The following is a 24,573-nucleotide window of genomic DNA, read 5'->3' as shown; positions in this document are numbered from 1 at the left end:
TTAAGCAGAAAAGAGAAAATATAAACATACATACACGAACTGCACTCAAATGATCTGCCTTTTAAAGGGTTTGTGTTGTAACTCACTCTTGGTCCAGATGGGCCTTCAGGTCCTGCTTCACCCTGTGGCCAGACAGGGGAGAACATAGTCAATCATACTGACTTAGCAATCAGACCAATAGAACAAAAGGTCAGTGTATCATATTCACCACCAAAGGGCTAACAATAAGAAGTGCTGCTAACCTTACTGCCATGATCACCTTTTTCACCCTGTAAAAAAAAAACCAGATAATTTATGAAGCTGAAAAAGATACAAGCTCATAAGATGCTTGTCTTTCACCCATGATGGTATCATACCTTGGGTCCAGGTAATCCTGATGCTCCTGGTTCTCCTTTCACTGCAATTCCTGAAGAGCTAGGCTCGCCCTTTTCACCCTGCAGAGAGGTGACAGACAAATTGATAACCGTTTTTGGTTTCAAAAAGGTTATTTCTATTATGCTGTAGTTGTCAACATTAGAAGCATAGTGCATTATATTAGTTCCTTTTATTAAACACAGTAAAGAAAACAACGATTTTTACTTTACTGTCAGTCCAATCTCTCTAATCAGCAGTAAAATACAAGGCCCAAGAACACAAAACACATCAACCTCAAAAAGACTCAAAACCAAGGAAGTTTTTCAACATTCAAAGATTACAGAGGATAGGAATTAAGGCATTTCCACTGAGCAAAATCAGGCCACTGTTTCACACACAGTGCTCTGTCATGCATATGGCAAAGACACAAGTTTCATGAAACTAATGAGCAACATATGGAATATGTTCTCTCAGTAACACCAAAGGGAATTCATATTCATCTGAAAGTCAAACAGTGAAGCACAAACTCACAGTAACACAGCGTTGCACACAGTATGGTCATAATCTTTAGTGAACCTCATGCTAATTTCATGCCTGTTCCAGGCCTACCTTATATCCCCGCTTCCCAGGAATACCAGGAAGACCTGCCTGACCCTTTATGATGACAGAAAATGTCATTATTTGTCTTAGTTCAATTCAATGGGACACTTTTTTTTATTATTTTATTGTATCTTTCTAAATTTTGCCTTTACCTTTTGCCCATGAACCCCTGGAAAACCAGCCTCTCCCTGAACAGAGTGACCAGCAAGGTCAAAAACAGATAACATAAAGAACGTTTTACAGAGAAGAGAGAAGCAAAAAAACGTAAGCAGACACAACTTATTTCTGAACTCTGAAACTCAACAAACACAACATGGTTTTCCCACACTCCAGGCTTTGCCTCATTTCCTCAACAGATCTGTGGATCATTTTTTGTAATCATGGTCACTTTTTCATATATGCAGTGTCAACACAAATCGCATGGAGCGAAACAAACAAGGTTGACATTAACTGTAAACCCTCTGTGACTATTAGACGCCATTATTTCTATCGCAGTGATTAGGCAACATGCTTTGATGTCAATATTTAGATCAGCTTGTCAGGCTTTGCATGTTCCAAGCACGCAAATAACTGATCACTGGAACCACCATTGCCCACTACTGCCATATTATTCATAGTAAAGAACACATGATGGTAATTTATTTCATGTCTGGGTTAGCTTTAACTAATGAGCAAACGACATGCTAGTGATCTACAGACACAGCTGGGGTTGTGTTACATGCACCCAGGCTCTTCCATATGCCCGTTCACTCCTTAAGACTACCAAGCTAATAAATAAAGATGGAGCATATACTATGCTTTTATGAGTCTCCAATGTAAAACTAATTCTGTCATGCACATTTATTACTATATAATTACTGCAGCTAACTGTGGGGACGCTCATATCCTGCTGACCATTTCTTCTATGGTATGCTTCCTCAGAAAGCATGTGGGGTGAGTACTGGCTGCTCAAAGAGCCCAAAGGGGTTAGAAACTGAAAATATGTCAACACTAGCACTAAATAGATCAACACTGCAGCTGCTTTTCATGTTGAGGAAATAAAAAGTATATATGTTGATTCTATTATATTTGACTGAATGGAAGTTAAATTCGTGTGTTTTTTGAGTGTAAGCCATCTGGACATGTCCTGCTGGAAGGTGGAGAATGTGTTTGACAATTTGTGGCAAATGGTCGTTAGGATTAGACACAAAATCTGTGGGCTTGTGGTTAACATAGTGGATGGTTAAAGCAAATTCCAGGCAAACTACCTTCAGTCCTTGTTTCCCAGGCATTCCAGGCATCCCTCGCTCACCCTGGAAAACCAGTAGCAATTTTGCATCTTTTCAGTGCTTGACACAGAGTATGAATCAATGTCAACAGCTTATCCAAAATACAACTGGAAAACCTCTAGATCTAGTCATGCTAAACAAACATGCAAGTCAAAATACCAGTTCAGCTGTTTTACTGAGTCACGCTCTGCCACAAAACTAGCAATCTACCAAGCGTCCTAGGAATTCTAAAAGCCTCCAAAGAAAGCACAAGTGCCAGTTGGGCACAGGCAGACAGCAGGCCCCTGAGTGGAGTTTAAGAGACAGAGATGGCATGAAGACTCCAGCGGGTCTGAGTGAGGGCAGGTGGCAGAACCTGGCTTTGGCACACTCCCCTCCTCTCTGACCACACGTGCTGTTCTCTTTCTGCACACACGCTGATTATGTGAGACTCTAACAGGTGCTGTGGTCAGAATCCTTGGAAGGGTCACGTATTGGCAAGCGATATGGAGAGGGAGTTTATGTGCATGGCATGAGTGTGCACTAATGATCCCAGACACTTCAGAGGGGCTCTGCATTGGAAATGTGGCTGCAGTATGCTCAGACACCATGACCAACAACCTGTCCTGGGCAGTGGTGGCAGGGGTGCCACAGTAAAAATCTGTAATAAACCTGTAAAATAAACCTACGAGCCTCCCAAATTCTGACTGATATCAAACTTTCCTCCTATTTATGAAAACTTCTGAAGTGTATAGGTAGGTAAGAGCCATGCGCCTGACCACCAACAGACATCACCTTACATTTAATTAATGAGTAACACCTTTGCTACACCAGTTTTTAAATGATTAATTTAGGCTTACAATGTGACTCGCAGCAGCACATGCTTATGATTTTTGTGTTGCAGTAATGCTACTTTTTTATTTTAACAAAAAACTTTCATATGGCAGATTTAAACTGCCGATTTACAGTGAGAACCATGACACATTACTTGTCTGTTTAATTTAACAAATTCAAATCACAATCATGGATATATTTGAATGAAGTGACCTCGACGTTTTAGTTTTTTTTTAGGTACTGAGAACAGAACTGTTCTTCTCTGAAAACTCTTCAGCATTATGTACAGTTTGACATGCAAAATAGATAGTAGTTTTGAAATATGGTGAATCAGTAAGTGAAAATCCTCTAAAAAAAGTTTAGCATATGTGGAGATATGGATATGGATATGTATAGACAAAAATGATTATTGCATATGGTGCAAAAATCACTTTCCAATGCTTGTGGTGGTATGCGAGATGTTCAGAGACATGGTAGCATTTTAAACTAAACTTAAACTAAACTGAACTTAACTTTTTTAAAGTTAAAAACTAGGAGAAGTCACTCAAATCTAGTCCAAATCAGACAGTCCTTTGAGTAAAACCAAATCTAAGGTTGGTTATCCTGGGTGTGGTTGAGAGTGAGTGGAGCAGATGAGAAAGGGAAAGGCTTTGCAAGGGTGAGTCAGACTTGGGGAGGGGGCATCCAAGCTTCCTGGAAGATGAAAGGGCGTAGCTGTGTGTTGGTGGGGAAACAGAGGGATACGGTGACGGCTGAGGCATCTAATCGCTCCAGTGAGAGACAAACAGAAAGAGAGAGAGAGAGATAGAGAGAGAGGGAGAAGGAGAAATAGAAAGACTCCACGTCCCCAGAGCGTTCAGCAGGAAGCGGCAGTCTCTTTGATCCTCTCCTTTTCCAGTCCACTCACACTATTCCTGTCATCTTCTCTATTCATCAACATCATCTCTTCATCCTCTGTGTGCTCCTATTTTAGTGCAGGATCACCTGACACACTGTGGAGGACTTGCTGAGCTTGCTGCATGTGGATTGACACAGGCTGTAGATAATTTATTGGACTTTCAGTGTCTGGACTAAGATGACCTGGCTGAGGATCTGCAGAGGAACTGCTTTTCCGATAGGATCAGTTCTGTTCTTGGAACTGAAAAAAGTGATGCGTTGAGTTTACTTGATTCAAATACGTACAAAATTTCCACATGAATAAAATATAGCACATCAACACAGCTTTGTTCTTCAGTTTATTTACCTCTAGCTATAACAGCATTGATGTAATATATTTTATTTATGTGGAAATTGTGCACGCATTTGAATCAACTCAAATTTATTGCAAGGCTTTATTCAGTGTGCTTTTGGCATGTAGACCACATTCTAAACATGATCCCCATCTGTCAAGGGACACATTACAAGGAGCAAGCAAGGATGTCAGCAGGGCATTATGAAAATTATGGGAAAATCAGTATCTTCTTCAATTCCCATTTGTTTAGAGAAATGAAAGGGCAAAGAGTTTTCTTTGCATGCTTCACATCCATCCACTCTTAAAGGTTCCTAAATGGTTCTTGGGTTGGATGCATGCTTTTAGGGAAAACTTTAATTTGTATAGAACCATTTTATTTATGCTGAGGTTCTTCACACTCAACCATTTCATTTACAACAGTTTTTTAAAGACTAATAAATCGAAAGGTGGCTCTTCTATAGCTTTGCCCCAATGAACCTTTTTCAAAGAGTTAATTTTCAAGAATGTCTCAAGCCTCAGCCTCTCCTGACTCAGGAGGTCCACTCTGGTAGACATTAAACAGCTTTAATGTATGTGTATATGATGACATGAAATAGAGTGATCTTGTGTGAGTATGTTGTCTCTCCCTCGGGTGAAATAGACACGTACTAACAGCCTCATTAAATGGAGATTTGGAGGTGAATAGGACTCAGTTTGAGCTGCTGTTAGCCACTGAGATTGCAGTCATCTCCTCTCTATCATCTGAAGTTCCTGTGAGTCTCGCCAGTCTAACGATCGCAGTGCTGACAGTGTGTCTATATTTTGCGGCTTCAGTCGGAGCTCTTTTACTTCTCGACAGACGGCCTGCCGAATTTAATGGTGAAAACAGACACACAAACACACACGGTATTGCCATGTGCTGAGCAACCTGCATGAGTCATTGTCATGGCAACAGGCCTATCAAGCTACAGCAAGCCGGCGTACTTGGCAGAGGGGACAGCAGGTGGGAAAATAAGAGGGTACGGGTCATCAAGGTGCAAAAAAACAGGAGGCTCCTGAGGAATAGCATGATGAGACTGGAGATCAGGAGAAACAGTCACTCCTAGTCTCTGCTGTCAGCAATGAACATAGCAGTTTCCTCTTCCAAAAAATGGCCCCTGGCAAAGCTTCTTTGTGACTGTTTGCATGCCACTGCCTTTGTCGGGTTACGTATTGTGGCTATAGTTGCATTCTCATATGTGCAGTGTTTGGAGACACTTGAGAAAATCCTAGACTTGCACAATGTTTGTCTAAAACCATTTCAAAACCAGTGCTTAAAGCTTGGGGGAACAAATAAAATTTACACACGTTTCTCATTACCATGAACGTAGCTGATCAGGCAAAGCATGTTTGGTATCCAAGGTTTGCCAAATGAATTTAGCTCATGTAGCTAACATTTTACCACAGTTAGTTCCAACAGTAAATCTGATTGGTTGATTAGTATTTCATTCATCTTTATCTGTTATTTTCAATAACAACATGTTTTTTTTCACATAACTGTATGTTTCTGCTGGACAACACAGTTCACAGTTCCACTTACTACTAAGTAACGACTCACTTTATGCAGCAGCTAATCTTTATGTTTCTTAAAGTACTTTATGTTTCTATGTACTTTAGCATTGATTAAAATAGAAATTGTGAACATTAGGTAACTTCTATAAGACAATATCTGACCTGCAGCCCCTTTAGTCAGCCTCTGAAGAGGAGTGTGACAACAGGCCTACACCAAATGCTGAACATGTCATTGCCCCAGAGCAAGCTTTTTGGCTGGCAGATGTGATGGTGGAAATATTAAACACACTGGAGATAGCCAGAAACCAACCAAATGTAATCATAGCAAGATGGGCTGTAAAATGCTTTACAGACAAGTTGAAACAAAATCACATTCAGTTTAATCTGGCAAAAGTTTTAAAAAGCTGTGCAGAACTTGTGAGATCTATTCATACAACCAATATATACTACATACATTTATATTTGTTTTGGTGAAAGGAACTACTAACACTGAAACACATTTAAACCAGTGGGGCTTTTTGGTTTTATTTTTTTCTTTATTCTGCAGAACTATTGAATAAAAGCAACAGAACTCTTGTGGTCTTGTCTTATGGTGAATAACATCATGCTCCAGTAACCAGTAACAGAGTGAAGAAGCATTTTCCAATGGTGCTTTATACTAAAGTGGACGTGGGATACCACAAGACTTGAATTTTAATCTTTTCAAATAAAAGAACACAAAGTTCAGTAAAAGGTGTGTTTGTAGAATAGAAAGGAATTGCAAATGAACTTTATCATCTGAGAGTTTGTGTCCACAGCATTTGCTGTCTTCTCTGAAGCCATTTTGCCTGAGGCAATCTGAAGCCAGGCGTTTTGCCTGATGCTTGAGAGCCGAGACATTTGTTCACTCTTGTGTATTTGCTGAAACCAAAGTCATTTTTCAGTCTGAAACCTGACATTGTGGTCTGAGGATGTCCTGAAATGTGCAACAAGGCTTTTTGTACAGGCATGATATCTGCTGGCAGCACAGAGCATGTTTAATCAGTGCTGCTGTGTTTTTTGAACAGTCCCATCTATTAGGTATAGTGCTGCTGTCTTGCTGCTGTTTATCCGAAACAGACCAATAAAGGAACAACATTTTTTTTAACAAGTACTTGCTTTTGGTTCATGCCTGGGACCCATTCACATTTGTAATAACACTCCCTCTTGTATTCTATTGCTTAAATAAATGTAAGCTTACAGCTGCCACTGTAACTCTGCACAATCTGCGTGCGCAATTCATCACACAACTCTCTAAATCACACTGAGTGGTTAAATAAACTCCAACAGACATAATTCTATGCTTTCAAACATGGTATGACATACTGATACCTTAAAAACTTTGATTCTTTGCTCGCTACATTAGTCTTGGTGTTCTAGTGCAAACCTAAAGAAGCAAACTCTGGACACCAAACGTGGCTTTGATGCTTCATTAAAATGTGCAATAGTAATAACAATAATAATAAAAAAACAATGACTATAATTGTAATTATCTTCATTTGACGTCATTCATGCTATAAGCATCTGCTTTAAAAGAATAGCTCATGCTCACACCATGCTACACTGACCACCCAAGCTTCTCAGGCAGGATACCTTCTCTCCTAGATGCCCCATCTTCCCCTCCTCTCCCTACACAAGACGTAGATGAAGACATCTTCAGCATAGCAGCAGACAAACACATACACACACACACACACACACCAGAGGTAACAGCAAAAGGAGTGCAGGACCACTAGAGGTACATGATCTTATGTAGGCATTATCTCATGCCATGTTCAAAAGCCATGTGGTGTAAATCAGAGAGGAAATACATCTAAGAGAGACTACTTCTTAATCTAAGCATCAGGTCCTTGCAGGGTGGTCCTGAAAGCCTGACAAAGAGCAGGAAGGGGAATGTGTAGGAGGAGTCTTGTGAGGGGCAGCTAAAGGTAAATGAAAATTCCATCAAACCTTGTGAACTGCACTGAAAAAAGTGTACACGATTTCCACAATGGATAAAATATATCACTACTTAAGCTCAAGATGAGACACATGTGATATCACAGAGCTCTTATCCACAGAAGAACTATCTGAGCAGCAGGAGATTATGAGACCTAATATTCTACATTTTTCTTAAATTTGATTTTTGTCCCTGATGTCCACTTATAACATTTGTGTGGATTTGTGTATCAAAAACTTGGTCATTTATTTTTATGACTGCTTTCCAAACTCTCTAAAGAAGCTCCAGATCCTGTGTCTTTATGACTAATATATGTAAATAAGCTCTGTTCTGTATGTATGTATTGTGCCTTAGCACAATGAATGAATGAATGAATGAAGCAATGAATTCAGAATGGGTGTTTTCTGCTGCTTAGTTTCCAAATATGGACTGTATGGACTCCGGGCTATGTATTTGTGAAACGTTGATAATAACTTTGATCATGTTTACAAGCTACAGTAATGTGTTTTATTTCAAAACAGCAGAGAGGCAATTTGATTATCATGATAAGGGAATTTTGAACAAGCTTCCTTTGTTTTTGCATCTGATCTCATTGTTGTCTAGGAGAAACCACAGAGATTTTAAGGTTACCTCCTCTTAGATGTTTCTTTCCTATGGGACATCAATACTGTTCTTTTTTTTTGGTCTGCTTACTTTTAGAAAAACCTGTGTGACCATAATACATGTTAATCAAGTGGAAACAATCTTCCCAATTTGACCCAAAATGGACCTCCAAAGCATGGAACGCCAAAGGAGGCCTCAGACTCTGTATCACAGTGCTATCTTCTGTACTGATATCTGCTGTTTAGTCGCAGACCAACAGACCAAGCCCCTGCACAACCCCCCCACACACACACTGATAAGAGCCCAGGGTTTATTTAAGATATCACACCCTGCCTCTGTCTGTGCTGCTTGGCAGCCCACACACACACATTCTATTCGAGCGTCTCTTGCACTGCTGGCGACAGAAGACAATACTCAGCATTCACGAGATAGACCAGCAGAATAATTTCTGGCCTCTGAGGGCTATTTGTGCATCAGCAGGTGTAAACTTGATGTGTCACCCACACGTTTACAGAAGGAAAATATTCCCACTGAGAAACAGCCAAATGACATTGCGTAAACACTCCTGCAGATGTACTAGTCTACCTACTGTACTCATATTAAAGTAGGCAGGTTAGCACATCCATAAATCTCAATGGAATACTTAGGATGATATGCATGGTTAAATGCCCCTGTGCTGCTTGCAAGTGAGAGCATGAATCTACACTCAATGCAGTACGACCATGTTGATAATCTTCAGTACTTGGAAAACTGCCATGCGTAGAGCTACCAAATCGAGAAACAGTCCTGGTCTTACCTTCAGCCCTTGATCCCCCTTGGATCCCTAAGGAAACAGAGCAAAGGAAAAGCAGAAATCAGTCATGATGACATACATTGCTTTGCAAAAAAGCCATTGAAGACCCAAAGAGCCAGCATGATAAGCCTCTGATGTCAAAATAGTTATCCAATCTACAACTGGTTTACATTAATAATAATGTCTGGACAAAATGGAAATCAACAGAGCAATGTAGACTCCATGTGTACAACTTTACCCATCCAAAAAACCCCTAACATTTCCTATGTGATAGAAGGATTACATGTAGGAACATATTTATTTCCTTAAATAGCAGCATGACTTGGCAATATTTGTTAGACATAAAGACATCCAAACACAAGGCAGGTACATTCATATAGGATATAAATGTGCCAGAGAAGAAGGAAAGATCTCCTCTTGATTAATAGTGCTGGTAATTGCTGGATCACATATGTTTTCTCTAATTTTGAGAATTGAATTGTAAAGCTCTTGCCTTGGCTCAAGTGACTTCTTTCACTAAGATGTATCTTGTCTGAATAAGCATCAGGGGCCTGGTAGGAGACCATATCAGTTCTCTAAAGAACAGATATCTCATTCATTTTGCTTTCATCAAGATTGATCTCCCCTTTCAGAGGTTCACGCCAGCCAAAGCCAATGTGTGTTAAGGGCAAGGTCGTAGAGCAGCCACCAGGTGGCGTAGTTTATGTGCATAATCTGCAGAACAGACTTTACATTACATTCCACTTGGATTGACTAGAAGCATTTCTTAAACAAAAACATCTGAATACATACTTAATCCAGTATTCAGCGTTTTAAGAAGCATAACAAGGCGTTTTCCTGCTGTGCCCCATATGAGGTGGTTACTCATAACCTGGCGTGAGATATTATCTGGATGTGTGCATGGGAAAGTATCCACACTGTCTGCGGAGGAAAGCTAAAGTTTACAGGGCCAGATAGTAAGGGAATAGAGCAGCAGGTTGTTCCAGAGTTCAAATGTGTAAAGCCTTAATCCAGAATCAAGGTCATATAGTACAAAATGTGTGCACTAACTCATGGTGAAGTTCATTCAGATTCAAACAGAAAAACATATGCAGCTTCAGCTACAGTAAGTAGTCCTCACAAAAGTGTCAATCACACACACTGCTGTTCTGGCAAGTTGTGTTTTTGGGGGTGAAAAGACTAAGGTGAGAAGTGTGTGAGTCCATGGGCGCATATGCTTGTTTGTGTAAAAGAGAAATTATGACACCGATAAAGGAAAAGGATATGAAGGATGAGAGAAATGTGAGTTTTGTTGTGGAAAAGTCATATCATAATGCAGGTCGAGCAACATTAGCTGAAAGGGAGAGAGAGAGAGTGAGAGAGAGAGAGAGAGAGAGAGAGAGAAAGTATGCATGTAGGAGTTTGTGAGAATAATTTAAGCATAAGGGAATAGAAAGAATAAAATGATTATGATGAGATATCAAGAGAGAGGGTGTGCACTGTTTATTCCTGTCTCTGAATATCTGTCTCTTCCTCGATATCTGTTAGTGGTATGAATGTCTATGTGTTATGTAACTTACACTGAAATACACTGTTGTATAGCGACACTGCACTAAACAAAGCATCTCCAAAATAGTAACTTTACAGGTTTTCACATATTGTAAAGGGGAGCTGCTTTGTTTAGGCGACATAGAAGAATAAAACAAAACAAAAAAAAAGGAGATACATGATTTGTCAGCAATGATATATTTCTTGTGGTGAAAAAACATGATGCACTGAATATACTTTTTTTGTTTGTTTGTATTTTTACACAGTGTTTTCCTTATATAGCCAGGACCAATTCCACCCACCAAGCTGGGACGAGGAGAGCGAGAATGTGCTTCCTCTAAACCACGGGCCATCACATGCTGTCACTGGACAGGTCAAAGCTCTTGGAGGGAAACTCAAACTGCCATTTCTGTTACATCAGCTAACAGACACCTGCATTAGCTAGCATCGCTAAGTGAATTTGGTGGGGGGAGGGGGCTATTCACTCAGGCCTACTATGCTCTCTGGAGCTCTACATTCAATGCACTTTATTTAAATGTGTCGTTTCCAGAGAAAATAACAGCTTTACTTCAAAGTTAGTAAATTGAAAGAAAAACAAACGTGTTAATGTAATACATTTTCTTCATGTGGAAATGAAGAACACGTTTGAATGAAGTATATTCAATGCATCACCTTTTTCAGCGCAGAGAGAAGAATCCACTGCCAGGAGCACTCAAAGTGACACTAATATACAGGTGTAAATGAGCTATTAAATGTCTTAAAAGACAAGCTGTATGCTGTTCAACTCAGTAAGGTCAAAGGTCACAGATTCTCACCTTGGGGCCCTCAGATCCAATTAGGCCTGTCTCACCCCGATCGCCCTGAGAGAAGAGAGAACACACAGGGTCATGTACAAGGAAAGGGGGTGGGTGAAGGTCAGCTGCAGTGGAAGAGGAGAAAGTGAGCAGGATGCTGAACATGGAACAGATGATTTCAATACTTTGTAATCATCTAATATTTCTTCTCTACATATTAACCCCTGTGATGAGCCAAGTCTCTTTCTCCAGGCTGTAACTTTTCAGCGGAAATGGACAACTGACAATTCATATATTCATAATTATTACTGTGTCCTTCTGCACACTATATTTCACTCCAGCTCCTGGATGACATGTTTCAATGATACAGTCGTATGCAAAAGTTGTATGTAAAAAAAGCTCCCGGTCAACTTACATTCTGTTGATTTTCTGAGTGAAAATAAGTACATGTCCTCTATAGAGAACACACTTACATATGGAATTTTTCTGCAAATTATATTGCACAATATTTATGTTTTGCTGTTAATTTATTGGAAAAAAATAAGACAAAATACAAAATGTGCCATAACTTTTGCAAAGGCCAAATATTATGTTTATTTTTTTGTAATAAACAGTAATAATTTTTTAAAAATGTGCAGATGAGTTCTCTGTAGTGAACATAATGTTTTTGTCCAGGGGCACCCAAACTTTTGCACATGACTCATTCTCGTATTCCAGTCTATGAAAAAAGGAACTCAGGGAACAAATTCATGATTTTTGATCTTAAAACCCACCTTTTGTCCTGGTACACCTGGTTCACCCTATAATTAAAAAAAAAAGTCATAATATACTTAACATATAACAATCCAATCCATGAGAGATCGTGTAAGATCGTTTTTACTGAGAAGTGCTTTGTCCCCTCTTGCTATTATTTTTCAGAGCATTTGGTGCAATTTCCAAATGATATACACAGTTGTAACATGATGCGGTCACTTTTCTTTGTGGTATTCCTTTACAGTGGATTTAATGCTCAGAAATGGTGAGCAGACCTCCAGCTCCTGCTGAGATATGAAGTGGTGTGTTGCTTTTATAGAGAGCCAGGGTGTGCTGCTTTATGGGTCCTGCATGTCTCAATGCACTACAATTAAAATTCCCCAACCTAAATAATCCATGGCAATTAATGCATCAAGGGAAATGTAGATTTATCCAACGGTAACATTGACGAATGAAATGCAGCGTATCCACCCCTTCTGTGCTAGCAGTGGGAGACGGGACCCACCCTGCAAACTGCTGAACCTCGCCTGAACTTTAGGCCTGTTTACAACCCGTCTGTGGAAAATGCTATTAACGCAGCTGGAGTAAATCTGAGAAGGGCTAAAGCTTGGACTCTGCAGTAGTCATATTCCAACAGGCATCTTTAATTAAGCAAACCAGAGAAGTGTTCAGTGCGAATTGTGAGTCTAAGATCTTCCTGAGATCCTTATTATTCCTATTATTTAACACACACACACACACACACACACACACACACACACACACACACACACACACACACACATATATATATATATATATATATATATATATATATATATATGGAAATGATCTAGTCCTATTTTTAATCACATAAAGGGTTCATAAAACATGTTATATTATATCACAGCCTCAGTATTTGGCATTATGTGCTCTGATATTTTATTCAAACACACAAACTTACCTTGATTCCTGGCAGCATCTGCAAATGGAGAAACAAGTAAAACTGTCTCAATATCACCTTAAAGCATGGAAAATGAATACCAGATGTATGGATAAACAAACATTGCCAACAATTCTGTCAGGTCCATAGCAAAGTCTATGATGTGGTTATATGCTGTGAAATGATCTGAAACAGAGAGTGCTTTTCAACCTTCTAGATGACATGTCCCATTGATATGCATATACACACTTACCCTCGGGTCTTTTCCAGGTTTTCCAGGTTCTCCAGGTTTTCCCTATATCACAGACAAATACTTACTGCATCCATAAGTACAAGTTATTCATTTTTCAGCATCAGCAAAAAAGCAGAAAGTATATACTGAACAGAAAATGACAGAAAAGGCTCAACAACTAAATATAACATAGCATCAGAATCAATCAGAATCAGAACCCTTTATTGATCCCAGAGGGAAATGTTTGCCTTTATTACAGCAAGACTTGCTTTGAGTTTTTCACAGAAATTTGCAGTAAGTATTTTTCCACATTTGCATTTTCTGGTTCTCATGATGCAAGTTATTCCAAACACGTTTAATAATGCTGAGGCCTTGACAGCTAAACTTCCTTTGTTAAGTTGTTTTCTCACAGTGGAAGGATAGACAGCAACACCTGTGGATTTTACAAATCTGAAGCAAGAGTGGAGCTTGATTTTCTCCTCTCTCTCAAATATGAAAGCTTTATGTGCTGTTTATCTGATGGTGACAGTTTTGGTGATCTACCAAGTCTTGAACAGTTGTTGAGTCCCATTCTCCATATTTTTTAAATAATTTTTTAAACTCTAGTTCAGGAAACTGCTGTTTTTCCACTTATTTCCCTTTGACTTTCACTTTCCTCATGCAAGTGGATTATCTTATATCCAATCTACTCAAAAATATCTCCTGAAAAATGAGTAACTTGTACTTAATGGCTGTTTTGATGGGAAATTAAATATATTCTTTTTTTGCACAGTACCGCACTTATAATAAGAAAAAAACAGCCAGTAGAATTTAAATGGACTTACTGGTGGTCCACTAGCACCAGTCAGGCCAGGGGGCCCTGGAGGGCCGGGAGGGCCTGGAGGTCCTTGCGCTCCAGGCTCGCCCTGCTGAGAGACAGTACATTACCATCTAAGACAGAGAAGCCATTATGTGTGTATATTACAATAAATTCAAACTCAGCATTAGGGTCCCCTCAGTTTCAGTTCCAATCAGTCACTTTAACAGAGCTGAAAACTGCAAACTACATTTAACTGATGAATTACAGAGACTGAAAGGGAAAGGAAGAAAACCCTTTAAGCTGAGTTGAAGATGGAATGAAAACATATTAGTTTTTAACTAGGGAAATGGCAGAGGGAATGCAAATGGTTATTTTACCAGTGGTTATTATCCTTCACTGAGTACCATGTTTGGAAAACAAGCTCAGCCATTGAATTCTGGCTCTAAATGTAGCGTAATCATGGAAGTATGGGTTGGGTCCACCTAAAAGCCTTGAGTGTCCCAACTACTGACCATCAACTGAACAAAGCCTTGATTATTAGGCAGTTCTGGCCTTTTTCAACAAGGTCAGTTGGATCCAAGTCATGTGGTCACTCTGTTAAAAGTCTGGTACTTTTACTGCAGGCCAAAGCAAAGAACCAAAACACAGAAGGAGACTAAACAAAATCAAACTACAGGAAAGCAGTTAAACAAGGAGGAGATTGTGGATATAGCAAATATGATGGGATGACATCATATCCTCATATTTTGGTAAATGTGTGGGAGAAAAGGTGATGACTTAGAATACAAATTTGATGCTTTAATAGTTATGTCTGGTTTCCTCATTAAAATAGAGCCGTGATGGTAACGGCACACCAAAAGCACTAAATATAGATTAGTATTCATTTCCTTCTATCATTAAAAAGTCTTAAACTATGGTGATCTGGCTGCAATTCCAATTAGTAATTAATGATACTAGATAGTATACTAAAAGGATTCATTGCATCTGTGTGGTAGCTAAGTTTGAAATCCAGATAAATCTGAAACCCATCCATCAACTGAGAAGCCATATCTTGTCCGGTTATTTCTTGACAGGACATGTCTAGACATGATTTATTATCCCAGATGCAGATCCATTAAACGAAGCATTCCACTATCCCTATCCAGAGCACAGGCAGGAACCAGCTCAGAATACCCAGCCAGTCAATGGTGGAGGGATTTCCACTCTGCTTTTAGTCAGTGGCCCTCCACAGTATGGACCGTTGTCTCCAAACATGGTGCCCTAATCTGGCACAAACACAGCACACCTGTAGAAACAAGATGGAGGGTGGATGCCAGCCTGAGTCAGCCTGCGCCAGGCCTATCTCGACTAGGCCAGAGAAGTCTGAAAGCACAGAGAGGCTTTGAGAGTGGAGAAGAGAGGGCTAGCATGCCCCTTTGGAGAGTCCTCGTTCTGCTGCCAAATAAGCTCTCCGTCTCATACTTTTGTTATCTTTACACTGACATTATGCGGATTACAGAATGGGATTTTTCCTAACACTTGCTTTCTCAGAGGCGCTAATTCTAAATCGATGCTCTCTGTGCTTGATGGGTTTATACAAATGTCAACAAGACAAAATCTTTTCTAGGAGGACGTGATGGAAATGGGTCTTGAGATAACATCATTTGTCTTGTTCGGTGGCTCTAAACCCTCTGTGGCTGTTGTGTTTTCAAACCTTTCATCACAGAAAGCACAGGAAAAAAAACCACAGTGTTTCATATTTGAGTTTCTCCAGATAGCTTCCTGTCAGTGTGCTAATAATTGCACATTTCCTTGTCAGACATTTCCATTGGGATAGCTGTGTGAGGATGGAAGATTTGCAATTTCTAAGAACGCTTTCTTTGGCCCAGTGTCAACACACATGGGCAGTTGTTTGAACTTGAGGGAAGGAAAGACAAAAGGCTGGCCCTCTGGACTAGGCATCAAGCTATAAACGCCTGTGGCTTTGAAAAACAGCCTTTCAGTATTTTCAGTGGTCAAACTGCTGAACTATTGTAAAAATCTCTGATAAATCAGATTTATTTGACTGCAGCTGGAACAGCTCAATAAAAGTGTGTAACAGTTCCTGTCCTAGTCTCAAATTTCCGATGCTGAGTGAGAAGGTTAGCAAACACGCTCATGCCAGAGAGGGTTACCAATGGGCCAGGGCTTTGGCTGGCAGTTGGTTGACAGTGGTTGGCATCCTTGGTGGGGGAAGGGGGATAGGATAAGGAGGATGGCAGAGATAGATGTACCTTCAGGCGCTTTAGAATTAGAGGGCTTATTGAGGGCATGTTGCGCACGGTGATGGGCAACATCTGCTCAGGTCACAAAGCACAGGTGGGCCGCGGTGCAAAAACGAAGAGGGGAAAAGGGAAAAGAAATAGAGAAACAAGTGAAAACGATAGTGAATTGCAAGGAAACAGCAAGGCAGGGAGAGAGAAAGAGAGAGACCGAGAGAGAGGTGGAAAAGAGAGAAAGAGTAAAAGAGGCATGAGGACTGATACACAAGACCCAGCAATCTGAGTGAAGAGTGGAGATGAATCTTTTGCATGTTGTATGTCATCACTGTTGTAACAAAATCTTGTGTCTTTGAAATGGTATCTTTACAAGAAAAGCAACAAATAGTAGTATTCTAATATTTATGTATGTTTATGCAAATATATTTTATTTCTATTGGTGCATTTATCATGTTCACACAATATAAACAGCAGCTGGCATTTTAAAATGGAGTGAACAGTAAATATGTTTTTGACATGGCAGTGACGACATATTAGAAGTGTTAGGAACCAGATATGAATGGAATTGGTTTTGGATCCATTATCTCCACTGTGACTCTATTGCTGGATCCTGCAGCAGTGCTGTATAGATCAGGCTGGCTTCAGTCTTGCCACAAAGAGAGTTTAGCAACAGACTTACTGTGGCCTGTCCTCCAGCACAGGGGTGGACAATACGCCGTTTCTGTTGAAATCACCAGCATTATGAAGTATAGACTGAAGAGTTATTGGCCCATTTCCCACTGATGTATAGTAGTTTACTTAAGACTGAATACAGCTTGCCTTCTTTCTGTAATATGTTTGCATGTCACATCTCAATAGGCAACTGATTCATAGTAATTGCAAAAAAAGTATTTAAAAATAAATTATGTTATGCAAAGCATAACTAATTTTAGTTAATTTGCAGGAAAAGTAAGAAATGCAAACAAAGAAATTAGGCAAGTGTTCTCAGTTTGGCCCTTACCATAAGAAGCGATTTTCACTATAATTACCAAAAATGCTTCAAGGTGTGCTAAAATGAAAATGGTCATTTGGAACTAAACCACTGGTGGCAGAACAGAAATTCACATAGCCAAAGCATTCTACCTTACTAATTAACAAAGTTGCTAAGATATTTGACTTTATGACTTCAAATGTCAAATGTACATAATCTTTTGGGGATGGTGGTATGGGGGTTTCCCCACTCTCCATAATTGTGGCCAATTCCTGCCCACTAGTTAGTTCTCATAACATGATGCTGAGAGGATATAGGCTAGCATGTGCATCCTCTAACACACATTGGGATGCCACTGTGTAACTACTAGTAACACAATATCCCTGGACAGCTTAATGCACCTGGAGGAGAATATTAACTGCTAATGCTGTTACATCAGCTAGAGAGAGAGCAGCCAGGTATGCTATCTTGGACTCCTGATCACAGATGACTGTGGCACCGCTGGGGATGGAACTGTTACACAGCACACCTTTAAGCATACCATTACACAAGTGCAAAAAGTCCCATGGAATTGAGAAGGCCCAAAAGAAAAGAAGAGAAAACACTGCGTTTACATGGCACACTGTTTCAGTATTGCATGTTGTTTAGTGGCAGGCTCGTGTGCGCTCAGTCAGAGGACAGGCCTGGACTGGCTTTCTCTTTGCAGCAGGGCTGGAACACACACGGTTCTGGGCATGAGGGACAGGGAGGACCCCACAAACCTTTAACATCAGAGCCTGACTGGAGCGTAACGCTGCCAGAGTTTTCAGTGGAAGTCCCTGCTAAAGTGGCCCAATACGCACACACACAGACACATCCGCGCACACACGCACAAGCACACACAGTGATTCCCATCTCTGGTTCAAGAGGTGGTCCTTCCAATCTTGCACACAGTCAACCCCTTGGCTCCCCCAAAAATAACTGTAAAGACCCCTATGTAACCACCCACCAGCACAGACCACCCATATAGAGGCCCTCATTCAGTTTGCTGCTGTCCATGCAACCTGCTTGACAAGACCTAGTTCAGTTTTCTCCAAAGATATTTGTTCCTTGTAATTAGTCTTAACCCTTAAAAAGTTATAGTCCTTCTGCTACACTTTTTAAATTCAATTATATAATTCCACAATTAATTATATAGTTGTATAATGAATTACATTTACATTTGGAGTCTTGAAACTTATTTCCATGAAGAAAAAAGTGGCAAAAATATAAAGAATGTTTTTTCTTTCATCAAAACAAGACTACACACTAGAGCAGCTTTTCATCAGATTTAAATTCATTTGTGCTATTTTTGATTAATTGTAACAACTGCTCTTTGTCTATTGTTGTCTGTTTCTATTGTGTATTTTTATAGCAAATGCTTGTTCAGCAAGGTTGGCTTCTTTATCATTCCCAGGTAAGATTTTATTATTTCTACAATGAGCTAGAGTTTAGAAAAAAGAATGTATCTGTATATAAAAGTACTGAATGACTTTTAAATTGGTCAAAACCATTGGAAAAATCCTAAAGCACATAAGAAAGTCGTTTTCTTGGCAATGTTGTTTTCTTATCAAATCTGTTACAGTAGGCTGCTGGTATAATTGTCCTGTTTGCAGTGGAATGGTGTTCCCCTAGAGGAAGCATTGATTTGCGCTGAGGGCCTCCTACTACATGCACTACATGTGCTACCCATCATGGATTACAGCAATTTGTCAATCCACTGTTCTTTTCTTGCTCTTTTCATTTCACTTTGCAGACATGCAATTATTCTGTTTATATCTTCTTTGGGGCAACCGGGACAAATTACTGAGGTAAATAGAGGATCAACATACATTACAAGCTGTAACACAAACAGATGCTGGTGAATTCTCAAAGGTTCAAAATGCAACAGAGGTTTCAGATTGCACAAAGCTGTAGAGAGACAAAAGAAAGTATTTGCTTACCCGATGTGTATAATCACCACATACGCCCTGAAAAAAACAAACAAATAAAAAACGATTTGTATGAGCATCTTCCTCTACAACTATTATTTACTATAAGAACAGTTTGCATAAACCTAAAATGTTTTTCTTACCTTCTCTCCTTTTGGACCTGGTTCACCCTAGAATGAAAATATGTGTTAAAACAGTACTCCAACTACAAGCTCTTTCCAAAAACATACTATAGAAAATGTAACTATAACAGAAAGCAATGATCATTTAAACCCTATATTAAATTGAAATGAGTTCAAAGACAACATATCAAACAGAGAAATTTTTATTGTTTTTTGAGAAATATACGTTAATTTTTAATTTTGATGCCAGCAACAGATTTCCAAAAATTTGGGATGAAGCAATAGAAGACAAGTTAAGTTGTGTAAAGCTAAAAAAAAAAACACCTGGTGGTTTAGTAACAGATCACAACAAAAAATTACTGCATGGTCTCAGGAACATGTCCGAAAACCACTGTCTGTGAATACAGTTCATCGCTGCATCCACAAATGCAAGTTAAAACTCTACTATGCAAAGAAAAAGTATATATAAACAGGATCTAGAAATGCTGCCACCTTCTCTGGGCCCGAGCTTATTTAAGGCAGACTGAGGTGCGAAGGTGTCCTGTGGTCCAATGAATCAAAATTTGAAATTCTTTTTGGAAATCATGGATGCTGCTGGGCTAAAGACCACCCAGCTTGTTATCAGCACACAGTTCAAAAACCAGCATCCATGATGGTATGTGGGTGCATTAGTGCACATTATACATCTAAGAAGGCATCATTAAAGCCACACAATACATACAGGTTTTGGCCACATATGTTGCCATCCAGATGACGTTTATTTCAGGGAAGGCCTTGCTTACTTCACAATGCTAAACCACTTTCTGCAAGTATTACAACAGCATGGCTCTATAGTGAAAGTGTCTGGGTGCTAAACTGGCCTAACCGCAGTTCAGACCTGTCGCCACTAAAAACATTTGGTGCATTGGTCCAGGGATGCATGAAACAAAAAATATGACAAAGGAGACCCAGAACTGTTGAGCAGTCCTATATAAAGCAAGAAGAGGAAAACATGTTCAATTTCAAAACAAAGCAATTTATAAATTTACAAAGTGTTGTTAAAAGGAGAAATGATGCAACACTGTGGTAAACATGCCCCATCCCAACTTATTTTAAACATGTTGCTGGTATCTTTAAAATGAGCATACATTCTTCAAAAAGAAATACAATTTCTCAGTTTCAACATTTGATATGTTGTCTTTGTACTATTTTCAATTAAATATAAGGTTTACGTTTTTTGCACAGCTTTAAGTGTGTGTACGTGCCTATCAGGAGGCATATACTTACAGGAAGTCCTTTGGGACCACGGGGACCCTGGAAAAATAAGCATATGTTTATTGATTTTAAATGAAATTTATTTTGTCGATATGTTTAACAAAGAGATAGTACAGATCTGACACATAGTGCTGATACTGAGCTAATATCAACAGCAAAAAAACATTGCACAGGTTTTGTACAGACTATTACCTGTGTATTTCTTTCTTTAGGATATCTGAATGTTTATTTGAGCACTTAAAATGCTTGAATTAAAAACAGCATATTTCAAAGCTTAAAGAAGAAACTGGTATCAGTATCAGCTGATATGCAAGATTTCCATATCAGCATTGAAGATATGCCCTTGAGTAAATAACTTGAACATAAACACCTGACAATCCCAAACCAAGAGGAGTACAGCATATCCAAATGGAATAAATTAATACAGTGTCTATTCCAACACAGTTTGGCAAATGTGTTTCATATGAAATCCCTCAGCACATTTTAAAACATTCCTTGACTTAGCTGGGGAAGGAAAGCGGAAAGGGGCTCACAGTAAAAACATGAATCAATTTTTCAGCTATTCAGCATCAGCAGTAGACATTCTGGTTCAGACCTGAAGTGGACAGCCATGTAATTTGTTTTGGCTGGTGGGAGTCAGCTTCTGTAGGCCGGCAACACTCCAGAGCCAAAGAGCAGCTGAGTGTGCTCAGAAGGAAGCTGCCAATGCCCTCCAATAAAATTAATCCTCTTGTGATAACCTGCACACTCTAAAAAATAACTAATGACCTGAAACATAGACACTAAGTGCTGGAATGATGAAATGGCCAGAATGCCTTGCAGCTTCCAAGGTGCCATGACATTCATCCAAAAACACTGGCGAATCTGCTTCTATACTAAACTCAGAGCCGAAAGAGAGAGTAGTAAGAGGCTGAAACTGAGAAGGAACCTGTCAATAAAAGAGTAAATCAAAATCCCAGATGAAGGTGGGTTCGTAGTCTCTGAGTCACTGTGCTTCATTCAAAAGCTCTCTGGCGGCCATTCAGCAGTGACACTGACCCCATAAAGGTGTCACAATGATGGAGGGTGGCTAACTTTTATTCATGGCACCTTGTTGGAAGACTGCCTTGCTTTTTCACTCACACAGTTGTTCATGGCTTCCTGTTTCTACAGGCACTTCAAAAGAAAAAGTAATTTTGTTGTATTTTATGACCAATACTCTGGAAGTCAGTAGCTTGGAGCTATGTATATATAAGCCTATTACCTTTCAGCAACGTAACAGCAGACTATTGAAAACATTCTTATAATTAAGATCCAAAGCATTATGTTTTGATAAATCCTGCTGCCAAAGTTTCACAGAAAACTCAAGGACCTGCTAAAAGTCACTTCTGACAAAACATGTTCACAGAGAGATCGACAAATGGTTCCCCTTGTCCAAAACACTGGCATCGTACAGCTATCGACTTACTCAACTAATAAATCAAAGAACACGACTGTTCTCCCAGAAGAATCATGTGGCCACATTCACCGAGCTAAATAAACACCAGTGATACAAACCACCTTCGAAATAAAGAGCCCTACTGCTGAGTTTTATGGACTCTGACACATTTCTCTTTATGATAATCTCTTTTGTGCGTGATTGAAAGCCTGTCTTGGTGGATTTAGACATGCAGTATTTCACAATGCATGAAGAAAATACAAGGGTTTATATGTGGCCTCGTGAGTACTAGAAACAGTAAGTTTGAATTTTTAACATCTGAAGTAGAGAGAATATCTGCACTGCAGCACAGTTTATCTTTTTCAAGTATACAGAAGGCAAGCTTACCATATCCCCTTTCAGGCCATTCTGCCCCTGTAGAATTAAAACAAAAACATTTGTCACAGTAATTACTTCAATTATTATTTCCTCAGGGCAGATGGTGAGTCAGTGTGTTCATACATATCATTACCAATTTCATTCTATGTCATTATTGTGGCAATAATAGTCAAATTATAATAAAAAATTGCTATAATCATTATTAACACAATTATCCCCATCATTATTGTAATGACCAGTGTTATCAATTAGCCTCAAACCATTCCAGAAAAATGTTTCAGGTCTCAAAGTTGAATGGGTGAATTTAAATGGGTGAATGAGTGTGAAGCACGTTTTACAAAAAGTGAGGTGAAACTCACAGGTTTCCCGTCCAAGCCGATGGGACCCTGCGAGAGAGGGGGCGCAGAAGTAGACTGGCTTTAATGAGAGGGCATGGAGTATTCACATGGCTGTCTAGACTGCTACTCTGATATGAGGGTGTTTACAAGGAAAAAATGGTATTTCCTCAAGAGGTCAGGCCAAGGCACAAGTCAAGCGGAAAGGAGTAGCATGTTGAAGGAACAGTGAGGCTACTGTATTCTAGAGGAGCCTGGAGTGTGTGTCCAGCAGATCACTCGCTATGGATAGAAATAAACAACTGAAAAGAGCCTTTTAGCCAAGGCCACTTTATCAAACTGAATCAGGTGATGGAATATACTGGCTGTTAATACTAAATTCTTGTACTTTATACTAAGGTCTTAAAATTTGGACCTTCAATTCAGTTTCTGATCATGTATTTTATAATCAGTGTTAGTTACCTGTCTATTAACTGATTGGCCACCTAGTGTCACATGTACCAAAGACTACAACACCCAGGAAATGGATTCAGGATCCAGACTGGAAGACCTTTGCTTTATACTATCTGCATAGAGTGCAGTTTCAGCTGTTTTACTGTAGAGAGGCTCATCATATGGCTAGTCAAAATTGTACTAGAACAAAAACACACCCACAATAAAACACTGTTAAACAGATACTGGATTTTATTTATTTTTATACTATAGTTCAAAAGTTTGGAATCACTCATCATAATCTTTGTTATTTTATATATAAAAATAACTCAATACAAACATATAATACACTTTAGATTTAAACATTATTAATTAGACACCAAATAGTATATTAAGATGTTGTATTTAATAGATTCTCAACATGTTTAATATACTCAGGAAGTTATTAAATCAATAATACAACCCCAATTCCAATGAAGTTGGGATGTTGTGTAAAACATAAATAAAAACAAAATTAGATGATTTGCAAATCCTTTTCAACCTATATTCAATTGAATACACTACAAAGACAAGATATTTAATGTTCAAACGGATAAACTTTATTGTTTTTGGAAATATTCACTCAGTTTGAATTTGATGCCTGCAACACGGTCCAAAGAAGTTGGGACAGGGGTGTGTTTACCACTGTGTTACATCACCTTTCCTTTTAACAACACTCAATAAGTGTTTGGGAACTGAGGACACTAATTGTTGAAGCTTTGTAGGTGGAATTCTTTCCCATTCTTGCTTGATGTACAACTTCAGTTGCTCAACAGTCCGGGGTCTCTGTTGTCGTATTTTGTGCTTCATAATGTGCCACACATTTTCAATGGGAGACAGGTCTGGACCGCAGGCAGGCTAGTCTAGCACCCACACTCATTTACTACGAAGCCACGCTGTTGTAACACGTGCAGAATGTGGCTTGGCATTGTCTTGCTGAAATAAGCAGGGACGTCCCTGAAAAAGACGTTGCTTGGATGGCAGCATATGTTGCTCCAAAACCTGTATGTATCTTTCAGCATGAATGGTGCCTTCACAGATGCGCAAGTTACCCCTGCCTTGGGCACTAACACACCCCCATACCATCAGAGATGCTGGCTTTTGAACTTTGCGCTGATAACAATCCAGACAGTCCTTTTCCTCTTTGGCCCGGAGGACACGACGTCCATGATTTCCAAAAACAATTTGAAATGTGGACTCGTCAGACCACAGGACACTTTTCCACTTTGCGTCAGTCCATCTCAGATGAGCTCGGGCCCAGAGA

The 24,573-nt window shown here is 39.4% G+C and overlaps 1 protein-coding gene across 13 annotated transcripts in view; it reads right to left on the bottom strand.

Annotated features, from left to right (window-relative positions):
• col13a1 (collagen, type XIII, alpha 1) overlaps positions 1-24,573 on the bottom strand; it is a 106,095-nt gene that overhangs the window by 21,100 nt on the left and 60,422 nt on the right. For 10 of the 13 annotated variants that reach the window (XM_017724635.2, XM_037538714.1, XM_037538718.1 and 7 more), the window contains 15 exons: positions 22,863-22,889; positions 22,513-22,539; positions 20,721-20,747; positions 19,476-19,502; positions 19,345-19,371; positions 16,429-16,491; positions 14,202-14,285; positions 13,399-13,440; positions 13,167-13,184; positions 12,244-12,270; positions 11,492-11,536; positions 9,153-9,179; positions 357-434; positions 243-269; positions 87-122 (listed from right to left, as the gene is read on the bottom strand). In XM_017724635.2, the coding sequence (XP_017580124.1) occupies positions 87-122; positions 243-269; positions 357-434; positions 9,153-9,179; positions 11,492-11,536; positions 12,244-12,270; positions 13,167-13,184; positions 13,399-13,440; positions 14,202-14,285; positions 16,429-16,491; positions 19,345-19,371; positions 19,476-19,502; positions 20,721-20,747; positions 22,513-22,539; positions 22,863-22,889 (582 nt within the window). Of the gene's footprint in view, positions 1-86; positions 123-242; positions 270-356; positions 435-9,152; positions 9,180-11,491; positions 11,537-12,243; positions 12,271-13,166; positions 13,185-13,398; positions 13,441-14,201; positions 14,286-16,428; positions 16,492-17,092; positions 17,135-18,144; positions 18,205-19,344; positions 19,372-19,475; positions 19,503-20,720; positions 20,748-22,512; positions 22,540-22,862; positions 22,890-24,573 lie in introns of all 13 variants that reach the window. The other 3 variants (XM_037538713.1, XM_037538712.1, XM_017724672.2) reach the window with 3 other exon arrangements.

Source organism: Pygocentrus nattereri, chromosome 5, assembly GCF_015220715.1.
Source record: "Pygocentrus nattereri isolate fPygNat1 chromosome 5, fPygNat1.pri, whole genome shotgun sequence".
NCBI classification, from domain to species: domain Eukaryota; kingdom Metazoa; phylum Chordata; class Actinopteri; order Characiformes; family Serrasalmidae; genus Pygocentrus; species Pygocentrus nattereri.
This window is presented reverse-complemented; position numbering and strand designations above follow the sequence as displayed.